Genomic DNA, 13,898 nt, shown 5'->3' on the forward strand with positions numbered 1-13,898 from the left:
CTGACTAGCGGTTTGCATGTGTACTGCACGTTGACGCGGACAACGACGCAGAAGTATAAATGAAAACTGACGCATAGCCTACGGCGTAAAGGCTACGGCGTAGGTCTGACGCAGAAGTATAAATCAGCCTTAACGAATCGAGTTGCTTGTGTAAATACGAACAAATGATAAACTTATACTCTATTATGGTAAATTTTTGCAATTAATCCGCGGATCACATGCATGACGAACCGTGGGGCTTGGTCCGTACGGATCACGGATCAACTACGATCCGTTTAACCACTAGTTTAATCTAGGTCATAAGCCTGTGTTTGCAGTTTTGTATGTTTGATGATTAACTTAATCAAGCTTAATTAACAGCTTCTTATGCAGTCCGTTCTGACGCTGTAGTCAGTATGGAGTACTGCTCCCTCTGCTGACTCTAATGTAGAGCTGACTGTTGACTGAAGTTGTAATGTCAAAAAAAAATCATAATTTATTTCATAATAGAGTGTAATAATTACTTTTTTAAATCAAAATTTGCATTGAAATGAAATATCAAATGATTGAAATATCAAATAAATCAAAATATTTTTTTTCTCATGTAGATCATCGAGACTTTCTACAATGAGACGTGGCATAAGAGGTATTCAGAGTACATGCTGTCGACCACTCTAACTACACTCTGGTCCGTATCAGTGGCCATTTTCTCTGTAGGTGGCATTTTCGGCTCCTTCTCGGTTGGGCTGTTTCTAAACCGCTTTGGCAGGTAGCTTGACTATCTAACCAGAACTTTACAAATACTTCTCTTTTATCCTGAATTCATGTGTCTTTAAACTTTCTCTTTCTGATCTTTTAACAGGAGGAACTCAATGCTCATTGTTAATGTTCTGGCCTTCATAGCTGCTGCATTAATGGGCTTTTCCAAGCTGGCTGAATCCTGGGAGATGCTTATTATTGGACGCTTCATAGTGGGCCTTTACTCTGGCCTGTCCACAGGCTTTGTACCAGTGTATGTAGGAGAAATTGCCCCAACTTCATTACGTGGGGCACTGGGCACACTTCATCAGCTTGGCATTGTCACTGGCATCCTCTTAGCACAGGTTAATTAAATAGTTTCCTTTATTTTGAGAACACCTTTAGCAATCATTGAGACTTTTACATTGTATAGATAGATAGGACCCTTTGTGCTTTTTTGTGTACTTCATTGGAAACACTCCTGCTTTGTTCTGTAGGTCTTTGGTATGAAAGAAATCATGGGGACCCCTATAATGTGGCCCTTCCTACTTGGCTTTACTTTCATCCCAGCCTTACTCCAGTGTGCCCTGCTGCCCTTCTGCCCCGAGAGCCCACGCTACCTCCTCATCAACCAGAACGAGGAAGCCAAAGCCAAGACTGGTGAGTTTTTAATACTCAACTTAAGATGTTTCCTAGGGTCTCTCCAGTCAGCCTAACTAACTAATTTCCACAGTGCTGAAGAAGCTCCGTGGCACTGATGACGTGGATGCAGACATGCAGGAGATGAGGGAAGAGAGCAGGCAGATGATGAAGGAGAAGAAGGTCACCATCCCTGAGCTGTTCCGCTCATCGCTCTACCGCCAGCCCATCTTCATTGCCATCATGCTGCAGCTCTCCCAGCAGTTCTCTGGTATCAATGCTGTACGTTTTCCTGTTTATTTCTTTATCTAGGATTTTATCTGTAGTTCCATCTATCTACCTTTCAATCAAATTACATTGCTTGTTGTATTAGAAATACCATTTACTGAAAAATAATAAATACAAGTTTACCAATATGAAAATTCAGCTTTGCCATCACAGGTATACATTACATTTTAATATATATTCAAATTGAAAACTCAAAACTCAAATTGAAAGTAATTCTAAATTGTAATATGTCACAATTTGACTGTTTTTACTGTATTTTTTCATCAAACAATTACAGTCTTGGTGAACATAAGACACTTTGTTTCAAAAACATTTAAAATCTTATTTATTCCAAACCTTTGACCAACAACATTTATAAGTAATACTACTACTACCACCACCACTACTACTACTGAAATGATGTTTTAAATGATGCTTTATGGTTTTATTTAGATTTTTTTAATTCAAGGATGCATGCATACTTGCATCCATAAGAAAGCATTTGTTTGATCTTCAGAAATAGAATAAAGTGTGTGTCAAATAACTGTAGAGGCAAGAGTGAACGGATGGAAAATTACATGAACTTGTTTGTTCATCTACAACTAATTTGTCCCAGCTAATATAAAAAAATAATATTACAGCGAATTACAAAGCTAGTTAGTTGGCCATTGGTGCACCTATTAATGTTCAGCTATAGCTGTAAAGTCTCTACATTTACAGTGATTTGCATGTTAAGTGCATGTAATTGTGTTTTTCAGGTTTTTTATTTCTCCACTGGTATATTTGAGAAAGCAGGAGTGTCTGAGCCAGTCTATGCCACCATTGGTGCTGGAGTTGTTAACACCGCATTCACAGTTGTGTCGGTAAGTTAGTAAGAACATGTTTCTTGTGATTTTGTCCTTTGTTGAGGCTCATGACAGTGTTTTGGTTGAGAATGATTGTATTCCTCTCTAATTTAGCTGTTCATAGTGGAGCGAGCTGGTCGAAGATCACTACATCTTATTGGGCTGATGGGAATGGCTGTGTCTTCTGTTCTCATGACCATAGCTATGGCGCTACTAGTATGTATATGCTTACATTGATGTACTGTATTTCTGTTAATGTGTACACTGGTGTTTAATGGTGTTTATTCGGTAACCGTCCTTTGCAGGATCAAGTGAAATGGATGTCGTATGTCAGCATCGTAGCCATCTTCAGTTTTGTGGCATTTTTCGAGATCGGACCAGGCCCAATCCCATGGTTCATTGTGGCAGAACTCTTCAGTCAAGGTCCCCGGCCTTCTGCCATCGCTGTCGCTGGTTTCTCCAACTGGTTTGCCAACTTCTTGGTGGGCATGAGCTTCCAGTATGTTGAGGTATGGAAACATGAACACAGTTATAGTCTTTCTTTTCTCGTCGTTCTCACGTTTCTTTAAATACTCAGTTTTTTCTGTTGATAGGAACTGACAGGCCCGTACGTTTTCATCATCTTCACTATCCTCCTGCTGATATTCTTCGTCTTCACCTACTTCAAAGTTCCTGAGACCAAAGGCCGGACATTTGAAGAGATCTCTGCGAGTTTCCGCTCAGGGGCTGAGAAATATACCCAAGATGATCTGAACACACTGGGGTCAGATTCCCAGCTCTGAGCTCTACGTCATGTTTATACAGTAATGTTATAAACTAACCAAGTGAGTGTCCTCGGCTGTGGCATGGTGGGTATGTTCATAATGGCAAACTACTATATTACTTCTAATAGGAATGCAGTAGGTTATGCAGTGTTTACTATACACTAGTGTTGTCACGATACTGGAATTTCTAACTTTGATACGATACCTTGAAAAATATCAATATTTAATACCATTTTTGATACCGCAGGGAAAAACTGCATACAATTTTAGATTTTTATTAAAAGATAAATATGACAAGGCTAGAACATGACAATTAGGTATATTCTTGCATTAATGAAAACTTCTTGAGGTGGTAAAACACTGGAGAAAAACTTACACTGGAGACAAGCTTAAGGATTTGCATATGTTTACTTCCTTTTTTTTATGAGAAGTATTCATTTTGGTATTTTATTACTCAGAATAGGGTGGTGTGAGCATTATGGAGTGCTATAAACATGTAATGCAACATAGCATTTAATACAGTATAAAATAATATATTTTCTGCCCCATTCTGTGATGTTGTGAAGTGAGTTTGGAGTTGGTATCGGTGTATCGATACTGCGGAAAAAGAGTTTTGAAACTGTCTTATCATTGAAATTGTTTCAGATATTTCAGTATTGATATGTATTGAAAAATACATATTTTTGACAACACTACTATGCAAATTTTCATATTGCATTGAATGCTTAAATGACTTACTATATTTGCCAAACTGTGCAAGTACACACTGCTTCTCAATAATTACTCATTATTTCACTGGACTGACAGAAGTATGAATATTTGTATTCAAAATTGTATTAAACATTGCAAAAGTACCATATTTATTTCTGAGATTGTAACCAGCACCTCTCTCTAATGTAAAATATCCGACAATGTGACAACAGTGTACCATACCACAGTTTAAAACTTTTTTTGCATACTGCAGACTATTTTTTAGATGCATTACATATTTTTTACATACTGTACTATTATTTTTTACATATTGTAAAAATAATATGTAGTATACAGTATGGCGTAGCATGCAGTATTCCATTCTAAATGTTCCCACTGTCTTCAGATACAGTAGATGAACAGTGGCACAGGAAGTCCTACTTTTTGGCTCACACCAACTGTTTTCTTAATTGTTTGTTTTCTCATTCTGAAATGGAGAATAGTATCTAAAAATAATAATCACAATTACTGCATGTTTACATGCATATGGATAAGAAGATTATTGTACATTTTTAGATCATTTGAATGATTCAATTTGCACAATTCAGCTTAAATATATTGCTTTTTTTTAGAATAGCACTTTTAACAGTTTTTACTATTGTCCTGTCAACACATGATGAGTTCTGATATAATATGTCTTCTGATGTTATATCAAGTATAATGATGTCAGAAATGGATATTTCAACATTATGGTATCAGATTATGATAGATGTTCATCAATATTTGAACTGTAGCTTTACAAAAGGAATTCAAACTCAATACAATTTTTACATTTACATTGCAAGTCCTTCTGCTTTTCAGAAGTGTGAATTAGGGTTTCCGGTACGATGAGGTTTAATATATGTTCAAATCAGACCAATCTTATTTTGACCTCCAGTAAATTAACTCGACTAATATATTAGTTATACTATAATATAAAAAATATATATTTTCGATTTGTGCATAATGTTTGATGCTTGTGTGATGTGGAGAATTTAGTATATTTTTAATTTTTCAAAAGTGCAATACTTGTTCACATCCTCTCTATTTATTCCAAATATTGCTAATCATTATGAATGAAACAGGCTTCTAATATTTCTTAAGTAGAAATATTTTTTTTTATGTGTAAGCGTGTTTTCACTTAACATGGCATAGACTGACATAGAGCCATTCATCCAGAGGATGTAAATAGGTTCAGGTTTAAAGCATTTTTTTTTTTAATAGATGTGCTTAGTATTTTGAATTTTTTAAACTTCCTAAAAGATGAGATATGGTTTTGTTCAGTACGTCACAGAAATTGTATTAGAAATCCAAGAAAAAATGTGCCAAGACATGTCCTTGCTGGGTATCCTACTTTTTCTAAATAATCAATTTATAGTTGGAAATAAATCAAATAAACAAAACTGCAACAGAATGTCATTTTTGTTAAGTTTCTGTTTGGATCAGCGCTTCGCAGAAATGTCACATAAAGGTGTTTAAAACATTAAAATGCATAAAGCCACAATTATGCTCAAGACCAAAAGATGGCAGTATTTCTCACTGCAATAGTACTGGCTATCCATTGTGGGATGTATAAGAAACAGTTTTGGTTACCATTGACTTACATTATTGACAAAAAAAAAATTAGACATTTCTCAAAATATCTTCTTTTATGTTCAGCAGAAAAACTAAAGTCATTCATGTTTGCAACAACATGGGGGTGAGTAAAGTATGGCATATGTTTATTCTACAACTATGTTCACTCTGTAAATATAAACATTACATCAGTGTTTTCAAACAATTCAGTCATTACAAAAGTTTACAAGTTATTTGTTATTTTTATTTCACTAAACGAATAAACTGAATTCGCATTGCTGTCTGGTATCAGATGCTACACTGACAAAAAAAAAATGTTGTATTGTTTTAAAAAATTATCTAGGTTTGCTCATCACAAATATGTTAAGAATACCACAAAATAGCACTAATGTGAGCAATATTTGGCAGTAATAATTAATGTTCTACAGCCATAGTCATGTTAAAGGAATCGTTTACCCAAAAATGAAAATTTGCTGAAAACTTACCCTTAGGGCATCCCAGATGTAGATGAGTTTGTTTCTTCATAGGAACTGATTTGGAGAAATTTAACATTACACCACTTGCATCAACGGATCTTGGGGTGCCAGCAGGTCAATGGGTGCCATCAGAATGAGAGTTCAAACAGCTGATAAAAACATCACGGTATAAATTGTGTGTACATTTTCAGCAAATTTTAATTTTTGGGTGAACTATTCCTTTAATGTACAACCCATAATGCAGGAAAGCATCTCGACAGAGATCCTCAATCTTGTGATGGAAGAAAACGTGCATTTGGACCTAGTTACAGTTTAGTGGCCAGTCTGTGGATTGCCAGCAAAATCCTCTTAACGTAATGGACAGAGCCAGAGCCATAATGACTGTCATTATGACAACACCATCGGCTGTCTTGTGATTTTGTCATAAAGCAACAAACTGCAGCATCCTGCCAGAATAAATTAAGGGTTTTCCTATGTGTTGATGGGATATCAACAATTTCAGTGGGAACTAAAATATTGTAGCACTCAACACTGGCTTTAACTTCTGTCAGGACCACTATCGTCAAAGATGATTGACAATTAGCATACAGTTTGGATTGGCGGTATGGTTCTGTTCTGGGCAAGAACTCCCTGCGCCTCCATGCAGCCTAGCATGGATGAGAGCAGGGAGAGCAGCAATAACCCCCCAGGGTAAACAGAACAGAACTAACATAAATGTATTGCAGATATTGTTAAAGTTCAATCATTTTATGTACACATTTTAGAATTAGTCTGATTCAAGGAGAATCAGAAGGCTGAATCCTGACTGACAGAGGAGGAGTTGGGGATGGAGGAGGGTAATTAGCTATTGAGCAATGCGAAAACTGCTGATAATACTGAGGGACCTTATATATGATGCTTAGACAGGTGTCGTAGTCCCATAGGTAGATGGGGATCAGCTGAAAGTCAGCTGATGCGAGCTTGACTAACGTGACCTGCCAAAACTAACGCTACGCTTGATATTTACACTCTAAAATCCAACAGTTATCGATGTACCATGAATTTCCTCAGGGATAAAAATAAATGAGAAAAATAACTACTGTCCATTAAAGACAAAATAAAGCATAAAAATGCAAACACTGCAGCTGGAATGCTGACATAGTGTGCATAACCCGAATTGATTTTTCAAAATTAAAAAAAAATCCGGGAAAAAGATATTCATTAGTTTGCATGCTGTGCAGTCATGCAGACACGGTCTCCTGAAGAGATTATTAATTGCTTTTTCTCTCCAGCTCCTCTTCTCATTTTCAGCTCCACTCCATTTCAAATCAGAGCGCCGTAGCCAAACTCCCACCACATAACAGTTTCATAGCAGCGGAAAATATTTTCTCAACTCTTTTTCAGATTAAAAAGGAACAAACAAACAAAATCCACTAATTTGCCTTAAGTAAAGGCTATGCCTTGAGGCAGAACTAGGCCACAGAATGCATTGCATTGTGTATAATGAATCTAGTGAGAGAGTTGCGGTGTGACTTCGCTTCACAGTCCACTAATTAAATTTGCTCCTTAGTAGGATGTACAGCTAGAGACACGGTCCTAGTTTTAATGAGAGCCTGATCTTTTCACATTGATCTATCCTATGACGCACAGACCATAGAACCTTAGAGAGAACATGGAGGCTGAATTGTGAATTGCATTGTGCTTTATATTACAGCATTTTCTCAATTTCAATGTTTGCTTCAATGTATAGTTTTATGTATTATTTATTTTTTAAATTTATGATTTTGTGAATTAATCATTCATAGTTCTTTGGTATCATTCAATTTATTATGTCTAAACATGCACATAAAAATTACAGTACACGCATTGAAATATTTATTTGGTTTAAAATGACATTCTTTTACATCTTTTAGTTTGCCTTTTATATTATAATTTACAGTAATATTCACATGGAACTTATTTTAATCATTTTATTTACAGCTGAAATTATTTACAGAAACTTTAATATTTTTGTTTGTCATACCACTCCCTTAATTGAGAATTGGGAGTCCTCTGTTATACTTTTAAAGGTTATAGATACATATACTGTATGTCAGAATGTGGAAAAACAAAGTGTGACAAATTAAAGTAAATAAAAATATTTTTTCATAATATTGGTATGTAGCTGTGTACTGTATAAATATGAATTAATCAAATTAACTTTGTAACTGACTGACATAATGAGAGATTTAATGCTGGATTTAAGTGCTAGGCTGCTGACTAGTGATCTGAATGATAGACATTAAAGGGCTTTTTTGTTTAAGTGCTTTTCTACAATTATCCTTCAGCCATGTGAAATAACCACTTCAGATCGCACTTCATCTAATGCCAGAATGAGATCGCTTCTTGATTCAGATAAGTAATGCCATCAACTGATCTTCAAGGTGGAATTATTGAAATGAAATGTGAAATTATGAAAAATGTTTTCATAATGGCGTTGAATTAATATTTTTTAGACTGAAGATTGGAGTGTTTTGATGCATTGGTGCTTATAGTTCTATTAGAATTTGAATACAAAACTCAAGTACAAATACAAAATTGTTCAGTGAGTCAAACAAGATTAAAATTGCTTTGTTTTAGGCACCATGACTGACTTGAAACAGATTAATGGAGTATTGTGGTTACATTATTCAATCTCTCAGAAAGAATATAAATGTAATTTATTCTGATAAGTTGTTAAAATCAAACTGCAGCCATGACTTACAGATAAACATCTATCTTTGCTGGGGATAACTTTGATCATTTTACTCTGAGAGTTTTATTTGCATATGTGGAGAGGTTCGTTGCATCTTCACAGAGTTGGTGGGGCACATGGATGATGCACTTTCTCTTGACCAGATGCCTTTTTAGTTGTTCTTTATATGGAGACCAATGTCAGATTCCAGAGATATGTTTTTGTGTGTGCATGCACGTATGTGGTTGCGCATTTAAATATTTCATGGTGTTTTCAATATTTATGAAACGGCAAGAACAGTTTGTACTTCCCGCTCTGAATTTCAGCTAAAGGAATTGTATGCACACACACACACTTTATTTTTTTGCTGTTATTTATTAAAATGAACTCAAGTGAATTCAACAAATCAGTGTTTATGATTATGTTTTATATATATTTTCAGCTCTATATAGCCAGGCACAGTTGGATGGAAAAATGGATGAAAATAATGTAAAAGGACAAACAACAGTCAGGAAAAGAAACAAAACAGAATAATATACCTAATCACAAATACATTATACATTAGCACCAAAAGCTATTTAATGACTAATGTGCTTGTAAGCACTTTTGACAACAGTTGTGGTGCAAATGAACTCACTCCTTTCTTATCTAGCATCAACAATTCATAGTGCAAGTGCCTTTTCCATCAAATATACAGCAGCCTGTCTTGGATTGCTTCCTCCCAGGGAGATCTGGGTTGAGGATGAATGATGTCTAAAGTTGATCGAGTAGGAGTGCTCAAAACAGCCTGCAATAAATACAGAAAAACACCTCAGTTCTTTATTCATGCATCAGGAGCCAAATAAAGTCAGATTTGTTGCCCTTGCTCAATTGCACTTGTTCAGGAAGGCAGTCTTGACACTGACGGCCCTGTTATTATTTCCTGATAATTACAGGGTACGGTTAAAAAAAAAGAAAAATAAGGTGATTTTCCAACTCTCTGGATGGCAACAATTATGAGAGCAATTTGTATCACATCCGCCAGTCCCTGCCATGCAACAAAGAGCTTTGACATTATTGTCTGGTACTCCTCGCTTCTCTGCGGCTCCAACAAGGAAAGAAGCTCTGAATTTCATTAAGGCAAAGATAATGACTATGTATAAGACTGGTTCAGGGCATGAGAGGTGTGATTAACTTTTTCTCTCCAAATACTGAGCCGTAGGGCTGGGCTGAAGGAACTGGAGGAAGGGCCCATGCGTTAGAAGGTTTGGTTGTTCTTTCTTGTGTGCTGAAAAGCGCTCCTGAGGGGCCGTCTTTGATGTGTGTTGTGGACGTCAGAGAGTCAGCCAGGGCTGATGTGAAGGGATTAGCATTGAGATAAACACATGAAAAAAAATCAATGACTTTCACTGTACAAACCCATCTACTGCTGTGGGTGGAGTGGAGCTGTTAAGATTGCTTCAATGCAGAAGTGTGTCCCCCACATGTCCCCTCAGATTTCAGAGTCAAGTGGATTTTAGTTCAGTGATGCATCTTATGATTACAAATGGTGAAAAAAAAATGCATTTATTCACCCTCACGTTGTTTCACAACTGTATGACTTTCTTCTGTGGAACACAATAGAAAATATTATCTCAGTGTTTTTTGTCCATACAATGTTGCTTTAACCTCATTGACTTTGACAAAAACATTCTTCAAAATATATTTTTTTGAGTTCTGCAAAAGAAGTCTTACAGGTTTGAAATGACATAAGGGTGAGTACAATATTTTGGGTTAAATTACCCCTTTAACCCTTATATTATGTCCTAGGTCAATTTGACTCGAACTCATTTTTTTAATTGTCAGAAATACTGGTTAACCCAGAATGTCTTTGTGGAATCTGCAAATTAATTTGACCTGCAAATTCCATGGTTAAAAACGTCTCAGGTTACGCATGTAACCATGGTTCCTTGAGGGAATGAGACGCTGCGTCGGAGGACGCGCCTGCATTGAGACACCTGCCAAGAAGGCTTTGGAGGCCGCCACACTTCGGGTAGAGTGAGCCTTGACCCCTAGATGCGAAGGGAGATCAGAGGACTCATAAGCAATGAAAATGGCATCTACTATCCACTAGGGCTGTCAAAATGGCTGAAAAACTAAATTCGAATTTTGTACTTAAATATTATCAAAATTCGAATGCCGCATCTAGTGCCTTCAACTGGATAGGCTAACAAAACATTATAATGCAACGACACTTACATCGTCATCACATCTCGTGCAGGGTTAGCAGACCGATCTCCTGAGGGCACTGGGGGGGCTGCCCAGAGCTAGAGAGCGGCGAGGGAGGAACTGCTGGAATGCCGCCGCCTGTTTATGAGCCTCCTGGTACCTATCGACGACGGAATTGACGGCGTCGCCGAACAGGTCAGAAGGACGCAAGCGAGGCGTCCATGAGGCAGACCTTATCTCTCTCTTTCATGTCTGATAAGGTCAGCCATAAATGCCTCTCCGCCGTCTCTTTAGTGGCGCGGAGAGACAAATCAGCGGTCCTCCTGAGCTCAGTAATAAGGCGGGCTGAGAAGGGTCTTCCCCACGACCTCGACACCTCGGTGTGGAGGTGGGGGAAAAAAGGCAGGCTCCGGCGCGGAGGTGGAGGCTTAACACGCAGAAAACGCTCATCCAATTTACTCTTCTGCGGCTCAGCCATTTTCTCGACGGGCCAATCGATGTTTAACTTGGCCACAGCACGAGTTACCACCTCTAAAAGCTCCTCATACTGGGGCGCCCCTCCACCAGATCCAACTGCGAACCCCACGAGCGTAATCACCCGCCCGTGACGTCTTGCCCATCTATTGGACTGATTACACACAGGGTTCAGAGCCGGTTACGCTGAAGGGCGTTCTCAAAGCGTCCTCTGACGCAGCTCGAGTTCCTGAAGAGGAACCCATCTGAGGATATTTACAGGTGCATCTCAATAAATTAGAATGTCGTGGAAAAGTTAATTTATTTCAGTAATTCAACTCAAATTGTTTGAGATGCACCTGTATATTAGCATTTATGCATTTGGTAGATGCTTTTATTCAAAGAAATGTATGCTGTGTTGAAGGCGTAAATTTGTATCAGTTCATGCGTGTGAATTTTGCTGGGAATCAAACCTATGATATTGGTGTTGCATGCTCTATACTATGTGAGCTTCAGGAAAGCACACTCACAAAACAATCTAAACTTTAAATTTAAAATGAAAATTTAAAATACTGTTATTAATATTTACATTTTTTTTTTATCATATGTTTTCATTTAATTTAATGTGTGAGAAGTATTCATGTTGATAGTGTGCTTATTAGAGAATTGTATTAGGGTCAATTTAACCTGTAACATAATGATCATACCCAGAATTTTAACATAATACAGGACAGACATAAATGAAAACTATGCTTAAAAAGCTCACCTCAGTCCACCATCACACTGTAACCAGCGTGATCTCATGCCTAAGGGCAAGGTCTGTGCAATGTATTTGACTGGAGACCGTGTGTCTATGGATACACATTTCAAAAGGACAACCATCCTATTATTTTCATTTGTGATATGCTGCACGTGAATGGACAGTTGAGAGTGCCGCAGGGGAAATAATGCATTGCTTATCAGCTCAAATAACAGAAAAGAAAATAGAAAAAATATGATAAAGAATGCATGTGCTGTCATATTGTTCATGTGGTCTGGCTGGCGGCGATAGAGCAAATACGTCATGTTATTGAGCAGCTAAAAAGACATTAGAGTCCATCATAACTCATCATAATGTAATAAAGAATGATTATCAAAACACACACTCAAGGTAATATTTTGATCAACTAATTTAAAATAAGAAGCACTGTCCATTTTTACCATTAAGACCGAAACATACTCTACACCAGGGATCCTCAAATCTGGCCCACGAGATCCACTTTCCTGCAGAGTTTCGCTCTAACCCTAATCAAACACACCTGAGCATGTTAATCAATGTCTTCAGGATCATTAGAAAATCACAGGTAGGTGAGTTTGTTCAGGGTTGGAGCTAAACTCTGCAGCGCATTGGCCCTCCAGGGCAAGATTTGAGGAACCCTGCTCTACACAATACACAGTCACATCTTGCTATACAAGATCATTTTTGAGTGCAAAATGTGTCAGAGGCCAACTTAGTCCGCATCCAAAATCGCATTCTCTCCGAGTAGGTACTTATTTTGAATAAGTAAAAAAAAAAGTAGGTTTATATAGTATGATTGTGTGTAATATGAAAGTAATCTGGACATACTACATTTACCATATTGTCATTGTCATGTGACCTACCAGTATCAGTTGTCCACATATGTAATGGATATAGAAAAACAAAAGCAGCCAACATGGCAACAGGGCAGATGTAGTATGTATCGGATGTCGTTTGTTCAAATTCCATTCATACTACGTACCCATATTCGTACTATATAGAACATACTTTTTTAAAAGGTGTGAAGTAGGTTTCAAACCAAATGTAGTATCTATAGACAGTATAAGTGATTTCAGACAGATTTTTTTCAGGTCACCTACTGTCATGGAACAGCAATAGTTTGAAAAGAATCTTATGCAAATTAGTTTTGTTTAAAGTAAATTACAGGCTCAAAACAACAGTGACCATTCAATGGCTGCTGCATGATTCAGCTCTGCTGTGGCTGTGGACAATTATGTGATGAACTGAACCATGCACAACTTTGATGGCAAATATGTGGGCATGGCTGTGTGGAAAAAGAAGACATGATTTTGCAAATATGGCAAGACAAAATTACAAAGCTATAAAAGGAAAACAAACCTTTCTGCAAAAATATGAAGTGACTGCATTAGCCAATGACTTATGTTCCCCACTTTTGACTAAGCAGTACGCACATTGATTTTTCCCTGGTGAAGTTTATGTATCTTTTAAGCTTGTTACATAACTTTTTCTCAATCCCCAATACCAAAGTAACTTGAAAATCCAAAAAACGTATAAACGAAACAAAGAATTACCTGCTTCTTTTTACATTCGAAAAATAGACATAGCCTACGAGACATAGCCTATACTGTGGAGACAGTTACCATTTCAGAGAATGATGCCATTTTCCTGGAAAGGTATGATAAATCATATCTAAGGAATGTTTAATGTCTCAACCTTAACTGCAAGTCATAAAGCATGCAGAATTAACTCTTCCTTGTTTTTGTTGGTACCACTGATCATTAAAATAAAATGTCA

At 37.1% G+C, this 13,898-nt stretch overlaps 1 protein-coding gene across 1 annotated transcript in view; it reads left to right on the top strand.

Annotated features, from left to right (window-relative positions):
• The window catches only part of LOC107687407 (solute carrier family 2, facilitated glucose transporter member 1-like), a 9,981-nt gene extending 4,611 nt beyond the window's left edge, over positions 1-5,370 (top strand). Inside the window, exons 4-11 of the mRNA XM_016484730.1 lie at positions 588-748; positions 842-1,082; positions 1,215-1,377; positions 1,451-1,638; positions 2,382-2,486; positions 2,583-2,684; positions 2,774-2,977; positions 3,062-5,370. Of these exons, the coding sequence (XP_016340216.1) occupies positions 588-748; positions 842-1,082; positions 1,215-1,377; positions 1,451-1,638; positions 2,382-2,486; positions 2,583-2,684; positions 2,774-2,977; positions 3,062-3,250 (1,353 nt within the window). The 3' untranslated portion in view covers positions 3,251-5,370. The remainder of the gene's footprint in view (positions 1-587; positions 749-841; positions 1,083-1,214; positions 1,378-1,450; positions 1,639-2,381; positions 2,487-2,582; positions 2,685-2,773; positions 2,978-3,061) is intronic.
• The last annotated feature ends 8,528 nt before the right edge of the window (positions 5,371-13,898 follow it).

The sequence above is a fragment of the Sinocyclocheilus anshuiensis genome, unplaced genomic scaffold (genome assembly GCF_001515605.1).
Source record: "Sinocyclocheilus anshuiensis isolate Anshui unplaced genomic scaffold, SAMN03320099.WGS_v1.1 scaffold1114, whole genome shotgun sequence".
NCBI classification, from domain to species: domain Eukaryota; kingdom Metazoa; phylum Chordata; class Actinopteri; order Cypriniformes; family Cyprinidae; genus Sinocyclocheilus; species Sinocyclocheilus anshuiensis.